The sequence below is a fragment of the Hemiscyllium ocellatum genome, chromosome 20 (assembly GCF_020745735.1).
Source record: "Hemiscyllium ocellatum isolate sHemOce1 chromosome 20, sHemOce1.pat.X.cur, whole genome shotgun sequence".
Taxonomy (NCBI): domain Eukaryota; kingdom Metazoa; phylum Chordata; class Chondrichthyes; order Orectolobiformes; family Hemiscylliidae; genus Hemiscyllium; species Hemiscyllium ocellatum.
This window is the reverse complement of record NC_083420.1, coordinates 59,969,672-59,990,760: the sequence shown is the minus strand read 5'-3', so window position 1 is coordinate 59,990,760 and position 21,089 is coordinate 59,969,672. Positions and strand designations below refer to the sequence as shown.

Here is a 21,089-nt window from a genome sequence, read left to right as displayed (position 1 = left end):
GAAGGATGGCTTAGTAAATTTGCGGTTGACACTAAGGTAGGCAGAGTTGTGGATAGTGTCGAAGGATATCGTGACTTACAGTGGGACATAGATAAGATGCAGAGCTGGGCGTAGAAGTGGCAACTGGAAGATAATGTGGAAAAGTGTGAGGTACTTCACTTTGGAAGAAATAATAGGAATGCAGAGTACAAGGCTAACGGTAAAATTCTTGGCAGTGTAGACGAACGGAGAGATCTTGGTATCCAGGTACATAAATCACTGAAAGTTGCCACCCAGATTGATAGGGTTGTTAAGAAGGCATGTGGTGTGTTGGGGTTTATTGGTAGGGGGATTGAGTTTCAGAGCATCACTGGTCATGCGTTACCTTACTGGTAAAGGCTGCACCTAGAGTATTGCTTACAGTTCTGGTCACCGCATTGTAGGAAGGGTGTGGAAGCTTTGAAAGGGAGGAAATTTACGAGGATGTTGCCTGGTATGGAAGGAAGGTCTAACGAGGAAAGGCTGAGGGAATTAAGACTGTTTTTGTTGGAGAGAAGGAAGTTGAAAGGTGACTTAACCGAGATTAGTAAGATAATCAGAGGGTTAGATAGAGTGGACAGTGAGAGCCTTTTTCCTTGGATGGTGAAGGCTAACACATGGGAACATAGTTTTAAATTGAGGGGTGATAGATTTAGAACAGACATCAGGGATAGTTTCTTTACTCAGAGAGTAGTAAGGGCATGAACGGCCTGCCTGCAACAGTAGTAGACTTGCTGATGTTACGGGCATTTAAATGGGCATTGGACATACATATGGATAATAACAGAATGGTGTAGGTTAAATGGGCATCAGATTAATTTGACAGGTCAGTGCAATATCAAGGGCCGAAGGGCCTGCACTGCATTGTAACATTCTATGTTCTATAACAGAAAGAAATTTCCTAGTGTGTGTTGAGGAGAAATTTCTAGTATGTTCCTAGTCTAACATGAAAAAAGGCATTGCCGAAGGAATTTGATCTGATATATAGGAATGAAATGGGCCAAATAGAACATGCCAGTAGCTGAAATATTCAGGAGATAGCTATCATTGAAGTAGGAGACAGAAGGGGCAAGGAGCAATTCTGAGTAAGAATAAGTAATTGGAGGAAAGCCAACTTCAATGGTGAGAATAAATCTAGCTCAGAAAAATTTCTACTAAACAATAGGCTGCCTTGAGTGGGGAGTTAAAAATCACACAACACCAGGTTATAGTCCAACAGTTTTAATGGTGTTGTGAGATTTTTAACTTTGTACACCCCAGTCCAATACCGGCATCTCCAAAGCTTGAGTGGGGAGATATTTTGTGTATAGTCAAGGCATGTTCATCATGAAGGAAATATAATAGAATAGCCTTTATTATCATTTGTACTCAATAAGTATCATGAAAAGTTTATACGTTGCCAATTACAGCGCAAATTTCAATACAAAAGTACCAAGGCACAGCTTCTTTAGTTACAGGATTTTAGACAATAAAGAAGTAAAATGTCTGGCATTACTGAAATAAAATTTCAGTACAAATGGCACCTAGCTTCCAGTCTGCACAGGGCCCTGGCTCCACACTACAACGGCAACACATTGGGAGGCCGCTGTTGGAGGCCAGTAGGTCACCATTATCCCCTACAGCAGGAGGCTGCTGCACCAGGCAAACAAATCCTGAACTCACTGAATGCAATAGAGATAGAGAAAATGATGAAGCAGTAAAGGGATGCACATGACATTTGACAGATGGATAATTCTATTTAGAACCATGTTGGATATCAAAAGTATAGAGGGGAACTTAAACAAACAAATAAGTGAAGTGAAAACATTAGCAATGAGGTGGTAAGAGGTGTAGTATCACTTAGCGACCTAATGGGATTTACAAATGGAGATGGAGTATGGCTGATGTCCAAATTACCACAGTTCTTTGAGGAGGCAACAAGGAGGGTAGATAAAGGGTAGCTTGTAGATATAACATACTAGAGTTTCCAACAGGCATTTTCAGGATAGCGACATGTAACTTGTGGACTGTTGTAGGGTAAAAATGTAAAATCACCATAGTCACAGAGGACCATAGGCTGTTACTTCATTAGGGAGGGACAACAATTGGCAATCTAATCTGAGGGTCACCATGCCTCAGGTGAGGGGAGAGATCAAGAAGATAGGATTTTCATGGTAACTTCAGCCAGTGCAGGATCTGAAGGCACACTATTGATGTCACTCTGCATCATGAACCAGCCATCCAAACGACTGAACTAACCAACCTCAATGCCACAGGTATCACGAGAACAGATTATTATGTAGTGGGGATTTCAGTGTACAAATTGACAGCGTTATTTCCCTAAATTATAAGGATGATTGCCATTCAAAACATATTTCATAAGCTATAATTGCTTTAGGATATCGTTGGTTGTAAACATGTGAAAGGTGCTATCTAAATGCAAATTCTAGTTTTTCTTGAAATAAAACTATTGACTTTGCAACTTTTTTTATTTAAAAAATTACTTTAACCAACTACAAGAATTCTCCTTTAGGTACAAAAAGAATGATCATCTCATTTACAAGATATGATCGGAATGGGTAGTCAAGTACTTGATGTGTTTCCCAAATCCTGCAAAAAGATTAAATATACTTACAACTCATATCAATCTAAGTTATTCAAAAAAAAAGCATGCATTTTAATCCTCCAGGGATTAAAATCAGGAAAATTCCCAAATCACCTCACCTACCTCAGGAAAAACCAGCACCAGAACAGCGCTCCAAGCAGTCAGTTTGGAGGCAGCCTAAACTGAGGTGGACCCCGCCCCCAACCCCATCTGCTCCCACCCCACCCCCAACACCATCCAACATCGCCCCCCCCCCCAGCCCCAACCCCACACCCCCACCCACCATTCAACCTGAAAACAACACCCCCCTCCAGGGCATCTGGACTGCACACCAACAGTAAGACTGCTGCTGCCTTTGCTAGGTAAGTCTCCAAATAGCACGCGCATGCACGCACACACAACATTTTGACAGGGGGAAACCCTGGGAACAGGGGTTCAGAGTACACCCCTGTGTAAAACTCCAGGAAAAGTGTTGGGGGAGAGAGAGAGAGGGCAGGTCGTCAGTCATTTAGAGATGGTGCCTGGTCTGCCCAGGACTATTTTCGGCAGCATTTCAGTGAGCCAAGTTTGTTTTTAATTATTGTACCTGTAAACAAAAGACGCGATCAGGGTTGAAACAGCTCTTTGGCATAATGTTTCTATTGGGACCTTGCGATCCCCTTCAGATAATACGGTATTCAGATAATCAAGGTTCTTCTGTATAAGATTGTAAGATACAGAAATTGCTATAAATTCTGTATCTTACAATCTTATACTTCACCTGATGAAGGAGTAGCATTCTGAAAACTCGTGCTTCCAATTAAACCTGTTGGACTATAACTTTAAAGCTGAGGTGGGCACTTTATACTGAATATTGTCATACTCCACAGTGCTCCTGCTTCATCCATTCACCCCCGCAATATCCCAATCACAGGCTGTGCCTTCCACCTCTGTACACGACCCTCACATCAAGTGGTGATACATCAGTCCTCTTTCATTGCCATACTGGATATCCTGGTTGTCAGCCAAGAACACATAAGCTTGGTTGAGTACCCAGACTTTAATTAAACTGTTGAAACTGCTGAGTTCCTGGGAAAACATTGCTTGATTGGCAGCTCTGGCACTTTGATCCCTTCTATCAATTATGAAACATTTATTTACACAACAAGGGGTTTCAGGTATTTGCAGTTTCTGTTATGGATACTTCAAAGGATCTGAATGATCAACACATTTTTGCCTAATTTTAAAAAAAAACTTTGACGAAAGTAATGAAATAAATTATTCCTTTAAAAGTTTATTTTTACATATTCTATTGTTTACTCCAGGATTTGTTACATCTGTAGAGTTTATTAGCGATAAAAGCATAGAGTCTATTGGCTTGACACAGGTGGTGGTGAGGGTATGGGGTCATAACTCCCAATATGTTCCTTCATGCAGTCTATGGTCTACAACACCTCTAATATACAAAGAGGTGTCATAATCCACAAAACATTTTAAAAAATTGCTAGACTCTGTGATAAAGGTGAAGTATTAGGACATGCCCATGTCCACAATGGAGCCAGTCAGGTCTATTTGAAAATCACAATCTGAACCAGCTCAATTCATGAAAAATGGGGTGAAATTGAAAACCTTCAGAATGGAGTGGGGAAATACCAGAATCATGACCTGAAATTTTGAGGGGTTCCAAGATCACTGAAAATCTAGACTATAAGTCAATGTAGTCAAAAGTACGTCAAATGACAAAAGCTGCATATTTTAAATAATTTGCTGTATGTTTCGCAATATCTTAAGATTTTGCTGGGTTAAGTACAGTTAAGAAAATCGGCTGAAAATTAATATCCTTAATAGGGATAGACAACCAGAACTGCAGCTCAGTGAATGAAAAAAAGCTAACGTCCATGTCAGTTTATCAGTTTTTACATGATACAATTCTCAATAGAAACAAAAATTCAAATGTTCAGTTAGATTTAGTTTTATATTTTTAATCACATTCACATCTTGCACCTCATTCATCACACAGAGACCAATTTTATTTAAGTATGCCTGAGCAGTTTTATTGCACAATTTACTACAACAAAAACAAAAAAGCAATGTTTTTCAAAAACTTTTCCTATACATATTTAAGAAAGGCATATTCTTCACTTTGTAACTTTTTCTTTATAGAAATGCAAGCCCTCAAAATAAAAGACTATTATCAGCAGTTTTGGTATCTTTTGAGTAAAAGCCAAAGGATGTATGTAATGGTCAATCCCTTATCTATTTAATTCCATCTCAAAATTTATAAATTCCAGTTTTAAAAAAAGACAGACTCAACAAAATCTATTTGCTTTTGTTCCAAATACACAATTTTATCCATTGTTCAACTTATTATGGTCACTGACCTCAACGTGACCACATATCTTTGGAAACTAGAAATTAATAAATAGTGTACAACATGCATTTCAAGGAGAAACATTAACGGAAGTCCCAAAGAAACACACAATTTCTTGACATTTGGAGCTTCAAATGCATTTATGTAGAACTCAGTCTGCTGAAATGTTCAAAACTCTCCACGTTTTATGCTCTTAAACAGGAAATAGATGAAAAGTAGCACTACTGTGCATGCAAGGCAGCATACTGACCTAGCTGTGGAGATACATAATCCTCAGCCCAACATATACAAATTCTCAGACATTTGATTTATTAATAAAAATATTTTCTTTTAAAAAACATCTGGTCTCTGAACCAATTACAAAATATTTATTCTAATATAGGTCGTGCTGCTATATCACGTTTCGTTGACGTGAATTAACAATGACACAATTGACAAATTGGGGACACTGTTGCTAAAGCATGTACTGGTTATAACACAATTCCAGCCACATTAGTTTAAATGGTGCTGCTATTACACGATTTTCTTATAACATGAGATTGCACAAGAACGGAACTATCGTGTTATAGCAGAACTGACTCTCTTTTTTCAAGTGAAATGAATGATAACTTCTCACAAGGATGTGATGACTACATTAATGTCCAACATAACAGTGAGTTCAGTTTTCTACTGAATTATTGATCTAGCACAAAGAATTAAAAATCACTAACCATCTGAATGACTTAAAATTTCTCTTGAAAAATAGGGGGTTAAATTGTTAAATATTTCCTTGTAACCTACAAAGCCAAGCAACCTCAAATAATCCCAACAAAAAAGAACTGTTACTAAAGCTGTAGAAATAATTTTAAAATATGTAGAAAGCTCAAAGAGGAAAGATCATATAAGTGAGCTTATGAATATAGCTTTCAGAGTGATACAGACTGAAAAAGGGTCTTTTCGTTCATCGTGCCAATGTTGGTTCTTTGAAAGGTAGTCAATTACCCCTAGCCCCCACCCTTTCACTTGAACACCAAACATTTTTTCCATTTAAGTATTTAAACAATTCCTTTCCAAATAGAACAACTGAATCTGCTTCCATCACATTTCAGGCAGAGCATTCAAATCCTAAAAACTCACTGCTCTACAAAAAAATCCTCAATTTTTGTCCACGTCATTTGTCAATTATATTAAATCATTATTGAGTTTGCCACTGAAAACAGTTTCTCCTTATCATATTAAAGGCCTTCATAATGTAGAGTACCACATCAAATGTCCATTTAGCTACGTACTTGGAAGAGAACAACCTCTGCCTCCCCATAAATCCTCCTTCCCTGGCACCATTCCAAAGGCAAAGGGCACTGGTTATGTGGACCCGATGGGCTGAATGGCCTATTTCCACACTGTACAGATTCTACCAAATCTCATCAGTAACTGAGGCCAATTAGGACCTTTTATAAAAGGTTCAGTATACCTTTCCTTTTGTAATCTCTGTCTCTAGTCATGACGTCAAGGATCCCACTTGACATTTTAACAGTCTTAATTAGTGAATGTTTGATGCACAAGTGGAGAATTTTAACAAATTGCCAGTGTGTGACTGTGATCACCCAGAATAGTCATGGAATACATGAAGTTGCAACTCCTGATCTGCAAAGGTGAAGGAAGAACCACAGCAATGCAGTCTTTATAAGATATAGGGGCATGGTTAGGATGTGAAATGATTAACTAGTTTAAACAGCTGAAGACATTTTAGTTGTTACTCTACACGATCCATGAAATGACAAATTTCTCATCTTGTCCTGTTACTTGCAAAGTTTGTGTGCATACTCGCCTAGAGCTCTGGTTCTGCGTTTCTTTTAAAAATGGCTTCATTTAGATTTTAATTTTTCCATGATTTCTCTATCAAAGTGAATTACTGCACACTTCTCCATATTAAGTTTATTTTCCCACATACCTGACTAGCCTATGGCTTCCAAAAATCTCTTCCTGCTCATTGTTTATTATCTTTGTACATTTCATGTCATTTACAAACTTTGAAATTCCATGCCAAAATCATATAGATCAATACATCTCAGGAAGCACAGCAATCCTGGGAGATAAAAACTGTATGCTTCCCTCGGGTTTTAAAAAACTGTTTATCACCAATAAAAACAGAAAATGCTGGAGAATACCCAGCAGATCTGGCAGTAGCTGCAGAGAGAGTAACATTTAACGTTGAGTTTTAACATGACTCTTCTTCCGGTATCCTTGCTTTTAGTTGATTGCTCATCACTACTATTTTCTGATGATTGCCAATATTATGAATCATTAGTTACTAACTCACTCAAGCTTTCAGTTTCAAAAGTCTGAAAGACAAAATTAAGTCACTGGGAACAGAGGAGGCACAGAAAGAAAGAAAAGAGTATTAAAAATAATGTTTGCTTGTTGCACTCACACACATCTAAGGAAAAGGAGTAAGTTGCCCAGCTATCCCTTAATTAGAGTTCAGCATTTGGTAACATAAGTAACTGGTGAGATACCAAGATATTGTAATTGTTAATCAGTGACTGCTAGCATAGAACTTTTACACTTGTAACATATTTAATTGCATGTCTGGAACTCAAATAACTAATGTCTTGCTTGGACCAAAATGCATTTTGAGGAAAAAGAATACAGTAAATGGCAGGACACTGAGGACCATTTCTATACAGAGAGATCTTAAGAGTGCAAGTCCACAGCTCCCTAAAGGTTGTAAAACAAATGGATAAGATGATAAAGAAGACATACATCATTCTTGCCTTAATCAGTCAGGGAATTAAGTATAAAAATTAGCAAGGCACGTTTTAAATATTGTGTGCAATTCTTGTTGCCATATTGTAGGAAGGATACAGAGGCTTGGAGGGGGTGCATAAGCGATTAACCAGGAATGTTGCCTGGATCTGAGTTATTAACTGTAAATTGAGGTTGGATTAACTTGGGTTGTTTTTGCTAGAGCGTGGAGGCTGAAGGGTGACCTAATAGGAGCATAAAAAAAATAACGAGAGGCATGGATAGGGTAATAGTCAAAGACTTTTGCCTAGAGTGGAAAAATCAAATGGTAGGACAGGATAGGTGAGAGGGTAAATGCTCGGAGGAGATGTCAGAGGGAAGTTTTTTTTTAATTTGTGGGTGGTAAGTGCCTGGAACATACAGTCAGGGTGGTACAAGATACATTAGCAATGTTTGATAGGCACATGCGCAGGCAGAGAACAGAGGGCCACGTGTAGGCACATAGGATTGGTTTAGAATGGCATCATGATTGGCACTGACATGATGGGCTGAACAGCCTGTTCCTGTGCTGAACTGTTCTATGATCAATTTCTCTTTAAATTATCCTTTTCACCATTGCTAACTAACAGATGCCATAGGCCAATACAAAGAAACTGCTTTTAACTGAAGGAATATTTGGACAAAAATATTGTTTCAAAATAATAGTTACATAAGAGGAGACGTTAAGCGTTACCTCTGTCCATAGTATTCAATTTTATTTTCAAAGAAAAAACAATTTCTAGACTTTCTCATGTTTTTACCGTTTGTTCAATTTCAAGCATTAACTTTCAGATATCCCCACACGGCTGAAACCAGAATTATTCAGTACATTACATACTGTGACAAAAGCATGGTTCAAATTTGCTGAAAACTATAGCATATGCTTTTGACATTTAAGGTCAATAAATTGATGATTAACAATGGCCTTCAGATTGCTCAAACTGTATTTTGAAAATGGTTCCCTAGTCTAGTGAGGTAAGAAAGGAAAAATGGAGGCACTTGTATTTCCATAGGGGGCTATTTGACTAAGATTTCGAATGTAATATTACTCAATCCATGAGTCATTTACATCAAACACATGCTTGTATCTCTGAAATATTAAACACAGACAAAAAAAATTGAAGGCTTTTTCTGAAAGTTCAACATAATAAAATGATCAGTCCTTTAAAAAAAACACTGATGGATAGGTTCCTTCTTTTGCTGACATTTGTCAATGAATTTATAAACAGAACCATTATCTGAGGTAAAAGGAAAGGACATTATTTTTTAATGGGCGGCACAGTGGGTCTCTGCCAGAGACCATAAGTGTACTTCTCTCACTTCTGATAAAATAATCTATTAATTTTCATCACATGGCCTATTAGGATATGGAGATGGCAAAATTCCCATTCATGTCTCCAATGCTATCTGCCTGGCTTAGCGTTAATCTTCTTAGCTCAGTCAAAATGTGATAGGAATAGTAATAGGTTATGCAGCTTGTTGAGACTGCTCCATCATTTAATACAATCATGGCCAGTCAAACACCCGAATGTCCTTAACTGACTCCAATCTCATAACAGTTATGTCATTGGTAATCAAGAAGTAATTACTTGACTTTACTTCCCAAATACACCCAAAACCTGAGCTTCACACACTCTGGGGTAGTAAATTCCAAAGGTTCACAACTGGCTGAGAAAGATTTTTCATCTTATTTTTATTTTGCACTCCCTTATTTTAGATTAACCAATCAGGGAAACATCATACCCCAACTGGTAAGCTCTGCTGCCTCAGCGCCAGGGACCTGGGTTCGATTCCACCCTCAGATGACTGTCCATGTGGAGTTTGCACATTCGCCCCATAGCTGCATAGGTTTCCTCCAGGTGCCCTGGCTTCCTTCCATGGTCTTGAAACGTGCAGGCTGGGTGGATTAGCCATCGTAAATCCAGGCATTATGTGAATTGAAGGTGTGGGTCTGAGAGTCTGGGCAGGATGCTTTTTGGAGGATTGGTGAAGACTCAATGAGCTGAAATGCCTCTTTCTGCACTGTAGGGTTTCTATGATGTCCTGTCCATCCCATTTAGCATTTTGTTGGTTTCAATGACATTACCTGTTACTCTTTGAAACTTTAGAGGATACAGATCACTTTGCCCAATCACTCTTCATAGGTGAGTTCTGCCATCCTTGGAACAAGTCTCGTGAACTTTTGTTGCACCGCCAAGTGGCAAAGCCCTTCTGAGGTAATGAAACCAAACTGCACACCGAACTCCATTAATGGTCTAGTTAAGCTTACAACTGAAGCAAGACTTCACTACTCCTCCATTCAAATCCTCTTGCAATAAAGGCTAACAGTTCACTTCTGAAGAAGTTATATCAGACTAGAAATGCTAAGTTTTTAAAATCTCTCCACAGATTCTGCCAGACCTGCTGAATTTCTCTAATATTTTCTGTATCTTCAGTATTTACAGTATTAATTCACCGCCATTTTTCTTCCATGTAAATCCATCTTGAAGTTCTAATTCTTCTTTCCAATAGGATTTATGCTAAAGTGTTTGCCAAAACTTGCTTCCACAGGCACATTTCCCTTAGTGACTGCCACTGGTTTCACCTTAAACTGCATGGGAAAGTAAAAGCAATTCTGAAGAAAAGTCATATTCAACTTTAAACATTTGTTGCTCTCTCTACAGGTGTTATCAGATGTTTTTCATTCCTTTAAAATTTTCTGTGTTTGTTTATCATTCCATTATCCTTCCTAATTATTTGCTGCACCTTCGTGTTAACCTTCAGGGACTTATTAGCAAGGATCCCCAGGTCCCTTTGCACACTCTTCAATCTCTCACCATTTAAGAAATTCTCTGCACATCTGTTCCTCCCATCAAATTGGATAATATCACATTTTTGTACTGTTCATTCCATCTACCACGTTCTTGATTATTCACCAAGCCTGTCAAAATTCTCCAGAAGCCATTTTATATTGTTTTCAGTACTCACGTCCCTGCTTAGAATTACATCGTCTGAAAATATGGAAAAATTACATTTGGTTCCCACGTTCATATCATTTATATTTATTGTGAACAGCTGGGACTTTTCTGATCGGCTCATACTCTAGCGTAGGACTTCAACAGATAATCTAAACTGAGGAATTGCCACTTTGCCAGAGGAACACCCTTTAGGTTGGATATTAATTGATTCAAGCAGGCGGTCAAATTCAATCATTCATTCATTCCTGTAGTGCTGTTTCTTAGGTGTTGTAAAAAGTGTGTTTGCCTACAAAAGAACAGTACTACACTTCCTAGACTGTGAGGGGTTCTGTACATAGCCACAAGTTTTGCTTTAATTTGATTTTTAAAAAGTTAAAGCATAAAACACTGTAACATGTTGCATACTAAAGTTTCAGACCATGGGAGATGGTGTTTTGCTTACAGAAGCTATCTTTTTGCAATGAACCCGAATAAGGAGTGTTTGCAAAAAGTCTGAATTTTAATGCGTGCATTCTGGAAGAGTTCCACTGATTTAATGGCAGCTGCTGCTTCAAGGCCAGCAACAATTTTCTCACAGATGAACATTTTCATTTTTTTCCAGTCAGCTCCAAAAAGTTGGTCAATCCCTCATTTAAATTAAAGCAGCCATTAGGCAATTACTTGCAGAGAAACAAAGATTCAAAATATCAGATTTTCATGAGGCAAAAATTATTCTCATTTAAGATATTTTCTAAAATAAGAGGACTTTGTTTTGAAAAATGGCAAGTTAATTATTTAGTACAGAAAATAATCCCTTAGTTTTCCTTTTATCTATATCTATTCACTCTTAGGCTATACAAACATCAAAATGTGCAAAAATCCCTAAAATAAACAAACAAGATACTTTCTTAACTCAATAAAATCTATTGCTTTATCCCATAAATGTATAAAATATATATTTGTATAATACTTACCAATAGTCAAATATTTCCATGTGACTTTATTAACTAGGGTCAGTAGCTCAACTTACTAACTGAAATTTGACACTTCCTGAAATTATGTGCAAAACTTATTTACTGCATTAAGAGAATTCAAGGCACACAAATTTGTTTTGACATTATTCCAATCATAATGGTTACAGACAGCATTGCTTGTAGCCTATACGCTCAATAACATTAGGATGGGCAATAAATGCTGGTCTAGCCAATGACTTCCCCATTCCATGAGTTAACTTTTAAAAATGCAAAGTTAAAATGAGCCTGTAATAATACTACAGTTTTATTTAAAACTAGCCCAATATTGCACTCTAACAGTCTGCTCAGAGGGATGTTTCAATTCAAGTAAGAATTCTTCACTGCCTTAATTTTTCTGTGAGCAATTCCTTTCAAGTTACTATCAGAAGATGCATGCAGTCTAGGCTACTTTTGCTTTAACAAGAAAAAAAATCCAGGTGATGGTCCAAGACTTGTTGTGTGGGATGCCTTCATGATTGCAGAGGTTGTAAAGAAAAGCATAGTACATCACGTTAATAGGTAATATAATCCTGGATTTTTCACATCAAGAAAGTTTAGAGAAAGAATGAATTATCCATAAAACTCAATATCACAGAATTAGCAGGCATTCATAAAGGCAAGCACTTACCACACCAACAGGTCTGGTGCTGATTCCAATAACCTATGCTATACAGTTTCAACTTCAGAGAACAGAAGTAAAATTGCTGTTGATTTTTCACTGGTTACTTATAGAGTTATCAACATTCAATCATTCCAAATATCATAATTACAGAATAGTAAAGAACATCTCATTGATAAATGCCAGTGATTATATTCCACTGTTTATCAGTTTAGCAGTTACTAATCTTGATTTTCAGCAGGTTATCAAATCTATCCATTGGCAAGGCAACCTGCTTAAAGTCCTTTACTGGCCAAAATGAAAAAAATTACTTTTGTGGTTTGGCTGCCTGTTGAGAGTGAAGAGGAATTTCACGTATCATAAATGGAAGCAATGCAATGCAAAATTGAGACATCCACACAAAACTTCCATTATGTTTCTGGCAAGGCAAAGCCTATCCAGGAGCTGCATATGAGGAATTCACTGCACATGTTTCTTTAAAACAGACTTTTAGTGCTTTTTTAACATCAGTCAAATAACAAGTTTGTTGGCTTAGGATAGCCGAAGATAACAAAATCAGGCATATATAATTCGTAAAGCTGTTTTCTCCAAGCTACTGGAATTTTTGAAAACCAGTCATTTTCCCAGCTCTTTACTGTCCGGTTCCGTAAACTTTGCGGAAACTGAACAAGCTTTTCTACATTGAGCAACTTCAGTAGGTAATTAGCATCCTCATCCAAACTTTCAAGTTTTCCAATAAAGTCATAATTTATTTGACATGGGTGACAAAGCCTGTATACCTGCCGCCAGTGTTCATTAAAAGGCATATTCTTCTCTGTGTGAGGGTCCAACAAATACTGAATAAAGTTGACAAAGCTGGGCTTGATTCCTGCAGAGAAAGCCTCATTGACAGTTGATGGCGGGTCAGAACAATTTGCATACAGTTGGAGCATTGGGATTGCAAAACGATTATAAAAATCCTCATTCTTAATTTCAAACTTGCTGCGGAATGCTGAGATTAATCTAACAAAAGGATCACGAACAAAGAGAAACTTGGTGTACTTTTTCAGCTTGATCTTCATGAGGTGTTTTGAGAATTTGCCATAACGCTTCCAGAATTTGTTGAAGGTGAAATGGCTGGTTGAGTTATGCACTAAATCCCTGGGGATCTCAAGTGGATCACGGTATGCAGTGCCTTGCTTCAAAATACTGCCACTTAATAAAATCATAATCCGCTTCCAATTAGTGCAGGCCACTTTGGGAACATAACAGTAAATAATGCCATGCTGGTCATCCACAATAAGATGGTCCAGTTCTTTATTTGGAATATCTTCAAAATTCCTATTTTTCCCTGAGAACATGATACTGGAGTCTGCACACACATCTTTAATATTTTGTTTCCTCTCATTTTGTATCCTTTCTAACTCAGTCTTTGTTTGGGCAGAATTGATTCCCAAGTCAAAGCCTGGGAGTTTCTCAGGGTTAGGTTCAGGTACTGCATTGAAAGTTTCTTCCATCTCAGGAGAATCTCCTTCCTGTAGGTATCCTTTTGTGCTTTCAACCAACATAAAGTCAAGATCATCCTGAATAATGTCAGGTTCAGAACTGGGCTTTCTTTCTTCTACTGCCTTTTTGGAATTCAGCTGGTTATGGTTTAAGTTTGTCATTAGAGGGAGATGTGTGACCTGACTTTTCAAAATAGTCGTATGCAAGTGAAAATGGGCTGTCCCAACATCATCCCAATAAAAAATTATCAATAGAATCATGAACACAGAAGCCATGATGCCACAAATCTGGAAGATCCGAGAATTGCTCATTTTGAGTAAGTGCATACCTGCCCTGTCTCTGAGTGTCCACTGTGCTCATCTACAAAGAATCATCTTGAAGCAAGTGGACTCTGTAACAAAACAAAAAGATTTCAAAATAAGTTATTCATAATTGGTTCCATATAAGAATGTTAACAGGGGCGTTTAACCAAACTGTTTTTTCTGGATTAAAATAGTGGAATACAATCACAAAAAAATTTGGCATTTTGATTCCACCTGACACAAATTATAGTAAGATGTATTTAAAATCTGGTGTGTATCAACCTCAATAATATTTTGTTGGTTTATAAAAGGTAGATAATGTACTTATCAGTAATCCCAATTTATATTCAATCCACTGTTTATAGAGTAAATTATTAAGTTATAATATTCTATTATACATTAACAATACTGAAAACGCAAAGCAGATAGCAATGCAGTACAATAGCCAGATTAATCCAAAGGCATGAACTAACAATCCAAAATTAAAGTTCAAATCCCACTGTGGTTGTTTAGGCATTCAAATTCTAAAATATCTAGAAGATAAATGCAAAACTGACACTAGTAAAAGTGACTACAAAGTGGCTGAGTTGCTCGGAAACTTCCAACAGCTTCACTAATGTATTTGAAAGGTCTATGCTTCTTAAAACTGGACCAAAATGAGAAAGAACTGTTTAAAACCAAGTATTTAAAAGGATGGCTAAATGCTTCAAAAGCAAGGAATTTAATACCTTTTGTGAACTCACCGACTGTTTTGTGGACCAGGGACTAATTATCACTGGCAAAGGTCCTCTGCCTGCCAAGATGGTGATTTTTTTTTAAATTGTTTCATGGAATGTGAGTATCACTGGCTAGGCCAGCATTTATTAACCACCTCTAGTTGCTCGAGGTAGTAGTGAAATTCCTACTGAACTGCTGCAATCCATATGGTATATGGTATAGATAGATACAATACTTTAGGAAGTGAGTTCCAGATTTTAGTCCAGCAACATTGAATGAATGGCAGTATATTTCCAAGTCAGGAAGATGTGTGGCTTGGAGATGAACCTGCATGTGGTGGTATTCCTATGTACAGGGTATATATTGCATATGCATTTGTTCTTGAAGATAGAAATAGTCATGGGTTTGGAAGGTGCTGTTTTTGTTTACTTCAGCAGTGCATCTTCAAGATTGGTACACACTGCTACGACAAAGTGTCAGTGTTGGAATCAATGGATGTGGTACCTATCAAGCAGACTCCAATATCCTGGATAGCATCAAGCTTCTTGAGTTGAAAAGTGTGGCACTGGAAAGGCACAGGAGTCACGCAGCATCCAAGGAGCAGGAAAGTCAATGTTTCGGGTGTCAGCCCTTCATCCTTCAAACTTCTTGAGTGTTGGTAGAGCTGTACTCATTCAGGCATGTGGGCAGTATTCTATCATACTGCTAACTTGTGCCTTGTAGATTCCTGCAGAAGGGCTCATGCCCGAAACATCGATTCTCCTGCTCCTTGGATGCTACCTGACCTGCTGCGCTTTTCCAGCAACACATTTTCAGCTCTGATCTCCAGCATCTGCAGTCCTCACTTTCTCCTTGTAGATGATGGACAGGTTTTAGGGAGTTGGGGGTGAGTTACTTACTGTAACAGCCCTAGCCTCTGACCTGCTTTTGTAGCCACTATAATTATGTGATTAGTCCAGTTCAGTTTCTAATCAATGGCAATCTCCCAGGATATTGACAGTGGAGTCTATTCGTTGAATGTTAAGGGGCAATCTCTTGTTGGAGATGGTTATTGCCTGGCATTTGCATGACGCAAGTGTTATCTGCCACTTTTCAGGACAAGCCTAGATATTGTCCAGGTCTTGCTGCATGTGGGCATGGACTGCTTTAGTATCTGAACAGTCATGAATGGTGCTTGGCATTTTGCGATCATCAGTGAACAAACCTACTTCTGACCTTATGCTGGATAGAAGTTTATTGGTGAAACAACTGTAGATTGTTACGCCTAGAATACTTTCCTGAGGAATTCCTGCAGATATATCCTGGAAATGAGATGACTGACCTTTCAACAACCATGACCATTTCCTTTGTATCAAGTTTGACTCCAACTAGTGGAGGTTGTCAGTCAGCTGAACTATGAGCAAGATACAAATAGACTAGTCAGAAATGAAGAGAAACCAACAAGTAGGCAGCAATCAAAAGATGCTTGACATTCCCCTGAAGTATTCTAAGTCTGAAGAATACTAGTTAATCTATTGGTGATTTCTACAAATCAAATTTCGTACTTTTTTTTGGGTGAATTTTTACATATTAATATTGAATTAATAGGAACAAATCCTTGAGACGATGTCCATCTGGTTGAAAATTTGAATAATTTAAACTTTGCAATTTTTCAACAATAAATGGAGAAAAGTAGAAAATCTGGCTTGTGGCTAAGGAAGTCACTACTTTTAAATGCTGTGATCTTTGTATTTTTCCTCAATATGGCACAGTAATTTAACAAAACTTGCGGAAATAAATAGTGATGTCTGGAAAAACAGTTCATTTCAGAGAAGAGGTGGTATTGAAGGTCTTAAAACACAAAGCTAGATAATTTCTCAAGACATGATCAGGTGTTTCCTTGAACTTTGTAGGAAGTTAGAGAAGAGATTAATACCCAAAGGTGAGGTGTTGGAAGACTGGAGGTTGGCTAATGTGGTGCCATTATTTTAGAAAAGATGCAAGGAAAAGCCAGGAAACTATAGACTGGGGAGTTTTATATTAGTGATGGATAAGTTGTTTGAAGGGACAAGATTTACATGCATTTGGAAAGGCAAGAACCGATCAGGGATAGTCAGGATGGTTTTGTGCATGAGTTACATAAACTTGATTGAACTTTTGAAGAGGTGACAAAGATGACTGATGAAAGCAGGGCAGTACACACTTTTGATATGGACTTCAGCGAAGCCTTCGACAAGGTTCCGCATCGTAGACCAGTTAGTAAGGTGGGATCACATGTGATCCAAGGGAGCTAACCAATCAGATACAAAATTGGCTCGAAGGTAGGAGATAGAGAGCCGTAGTGGAGGGTTATTTTTCAGACTGGAGGCGTGTGGACAGTGGTGTGCCACAAGGATCAGTGCTAGATCCATTTCTTTTCATCATTTATATAAATGATTTTGATATGAACATAGGAGGTATGGTTAGTAAGTTTGCAAAATAGTGGACAAAGAAGAACATTATGACCCCTTGAGCTTTCTGGCATTCAATAAAATTTAATTGGATTGTGGCCTCAATTCCACTTCTATGTCTGCTCTATGAGGTGATGGCAATGTGGTATGGACTAGTATTCCAGAATCCCAGGTTAATGTAGTGAAGACATGGGTTCAAATCCCACCAAGGCAGATTGACTTGAAGTCAATAAGCATCTGTAATAAAAAGCTAGCCTACAGGCAACTATGTAACCATTGTCGAATGTCATAAAAACCCACCTGGTTCACTTATGTTCTTTAGGGAAGGAAATCTGCCTTCCTTACGTGATCTGGTCCACGTGACTCAATGTGCTTGATTCTTAGTAGCGTTTAGGAATGGGGAATAAATGCTGACCCAGCCAACAATGCCCTCATCTCATGAATGAAAAATAAAAAACTTCTTTGTAGATGAAAAATTGCTCTAACTCAACCATATTCAATACCCTAGGCAAAAGTGAGGTCTGCAGATGCTGGAAATCAGAGGCTAGATTAGAGTGGTGCTGGAAAAGCACAGCAGGTCAGGCAGCATTCGAGGAGCAGGAAAATCAACATTTCGGGCAAAAGCCCTTCATATTCAATACCCAGTTGGGTAAACAATGCAACTGATTAAACATTCTCTTGAGAGGAAAAATTCCTCCTCATCTCCAACCCTTATTCTGAAACTGTGCCCCTTGTTATAGACAACCCTGCCAGGAAAAATATTCCCTCAGCATCAACCTTGTCAAGCTCCCTCAGATTCTTTTATGCTAAAGTCACTTCTCATTCTAAAAACTCCAATTTAGTATAAACTCAATTTGTTCAACTATTACTGAAAGGCCATCCTTCATCCTGAGGAATTAACCCTATGAACCTTCTCTGTGACGGGTCCCAGTGCAAATATCTCCTTCCTTTAAACAGGAGATCAAAATTGTATACAATATTCCACATGTGGTTTCACCAACACCCTATACAGTTATAGCAGACTGGTTTACTTCAACATTCCATTGCCCTTGAAATAAAGACCAACAACCCAATTCCTAATTACCTCCTGTACCTTCATGCTAACATTTTGTAATTAACGTATTTGAACATGCAGATCTCTATGTCCTACAGTATTCTGCAGACTCTTTCCATTTGGTGAGTCAGCGGTGACTCAATTTATAGCACTTTTTCCTGAGTAAGAAGGTTACAGTACAGATTCACATCCAACCTTAGGACTCAGGCACAGAAGTGTAGACTTACAGTCTTGTGCAGCATCAAGGGAATGCTGAACTGTTGTTCACAGTCATAGAGTCATACAGCATACAAACAGACTCTTTGGTCCAACCAGTCCATGCCGAACATAATCTCAAACTAAACAAAACTAGTCCCACCTGCCTGCCCCTGGCCCACATCCCTCCAAATCTTTCTCATTCATGTACTTTTCCAAATGTCTTTTAAACATTGTAACAGTACCGACATCCATATTTTATAGCTGAACCACCCTCTGTAAAAAATAATTGCCCCTCATCTTTTTAAAATATCTCTCCTCCTATCTTAAAAATGTGCCTCCTAATCTTGAAATCCCCCATTCTAGGGAAATGACAACTACCATTAGATTACATTCCTTACAGTGTGGAAACAGACTTTTCCACCCAACAGGTCCACACCAACCCTCCAAAGAGTAATCCACCCAGACCCATTTCCCTCTACCTAATGCAACTAACACTAAGGGCAATTTAGCATGGCCAATTCATTTACCTGCACATCTTTGGATTGTGGGAGGAAACACATGCAGACACAGGGAGAATGTACAAATTCCACACAGACGATTGCCCTAGGCTAGAATTGAACCTGGGTCCCCGATGTTGTGAGGTAGCAGTGCTCCTATTAATCCTATTCATACCCCTTGTTATTTTATAAACTTCTATAAGGTCACCTCACAACTTCCTAGACTCTGGTGAAACATGTCCCAGCTCACCCAGCCTTTCTTTATAACTCAAATCCTTCCATACCCAGCAACATGTCTTCTGAACCTTCTCCAGCTTAATAATATACTTTCCATAACTGGTGACCAGAACTGGACACAGTATTCCAGAAATGGCCTCACCAATGTCATGCACAACTCCTATACTCAAAGGCAATAAAGGCAAATTCCTTTTTAAGCAGCCTGGCTATTTATGACTGTCTTTCAGATGAGACTTAATGAGTGTGCTACTGCAAATAAGTGTGGGGAATTGTCTATGGTGTCCCAGCCAATATTTATCCTTCAAAAAAAAAGATTACCCAGCTATTATCTCACCATATTTAACCGTACTTTTTTTCAATAATACTCAATCTGACAAAAGATCACTGGGCTTTAAACATTCATGCTGCTCTTCTCTCAGTTGATTTTTCCAGGCCTACCATGTTTTCTACCACTCCATTTTTGTTTCAAACTTTCACACAACCCACTTCATTTATCTAAATTACATTGTACACACACTGCATTTTCCTTGCAACTTGCATTCCTACACATTGTAGTAATATCAGTAAATTTGGACAAATACATTTGGTTCATTCACCCAGGTCATTAATAAAGATTCCAATGAGTTGACACCCCATCCGTGATTCCTATGATACTCAACTAGTTAGTTTGCTAATCTCTTTCATTGCTAATATAATCACCCTTGTTACTAATAGCTCCTGTGCTGTAGCCTTTTATGTGCTGTAGTCTTTTAGCATTGTACTGTATCAGCCGGTCCTCCTTTTTCCATCTTCAAAAGGTAATTAATACATTTTTGAAACACTGTTTTCAGTGTGCAGTAGTGTACCACAGGGATCAGTGCTGGGTCACGTATTGTTTGTGATATTCTGGATGTAGGTGTGTTCACTGAGCTGGAAGGTTCATTTCCAGACGTTTCATCACCATACTAGGTAACATCTTCAGTGGGCCTCCGAGTGAAGCACTGCTGATACTCGATGTGTTTGTTGATAGAGTTCTAGTTGGAATGCCATGCTTCTCGGAATTCTCATGCATGTCTCTGGTTGGCTTGTTCTAGGACGGATGCGTTGTCCCAGTCCAAGTGGTGTCCTTCCTTATCTGTATGTAAAGACACTAGTGACAGAGGATCATGTCATTTTGTGGCTAGTTGATGCTCATGTATCCTTGTGGCTAGTTTTCTGCCTGTTTGTCCAATGTAGTGTTTGTTATAGTTCTTGCATGGTATTTTGTAAGAAACCCAAACATATAAATAGAAAGCAGTGTTTCACCCAGATGCCCACTGAAGAGGTTACTTAGTATGGTGATGAAACGTCTGGAAATGAACCTTGCAGCTCAGTGAGCAAACCTTCATCTAGAACCTCAACCTGAGCTATAAATCTGCTCAAAACTTGCATTATGATATTCATAAATGAGTAGATAAGAATTGGAGAGAGTGTAAGAAGTTTGTGGATTAATGTCTTGGTGGTTGATAGTGTCGAGGAAGGTGTTAAGTTAAAGGAGGATAAAAACAAAATTGGTCAGATGGGCTGATAGTGGCATGTGGAATTAAAACCTTGTAAAAGTAAGGTGATATACTTTGGAAAAAGGAACAAGGAGCACTCAATGAATGGCAGAACACTAGGGGGTTCAGAGAAACATAGGATCTTGGGGTGCTTGTCCACAGTTCCCTGAAGGTGGCTGGATAGATTAATAGGGCAGTTGTGAAGACATATGGAATACCTGCTTTTATCAATTGTTGTATAGATTATAAGAGAAGGGAGGTCATGTTGGAGCTGTACAGAACTGTAGTTAGGTTACAGCTAGAGTACTATATGCAGTTCTAATCATAGTATTACAAGCAGGATGTGATTGGAAAAGAGAAGGTGCAAAGG

At 38.3% G+C, this 21,089-nt stretch overlaps 1 protein-coding gene across 6 annotated transcripts in view; it reads right to left on the bottom strand.

Moving 5' to 3' along the window:
* Positions 1-21,089, bottom strand: part of chst12a (carbohydrate (chondroitin 4) sulfotransferase 12a) — a 178,026-nt gene that overhangs the window by 138,304 nt on the left and 18,633 nt on the right. For 3 of the 6 annotated variants that reach the window (XM_060840918.1, XM_060840921.1, XM_060840919.1), the window contains exon 3: positions 13,063-14,159. In XM_060840918.1, the coding sequence (XP_060696901.1) occupies positions 13,063-14,094 (1,032 nt within the window). In that variant the 5' untranslated portion in view covers positions 14,095-14,159. Of the gene's footprint in view, positions 1-12,471; positions 14,160-21,089 lie in introns of those variants that run through there. The other 3 variants (XM_060840917.1, XM_060840916.1, XR_009645791.1) reach the window with 2 other exon arrangements.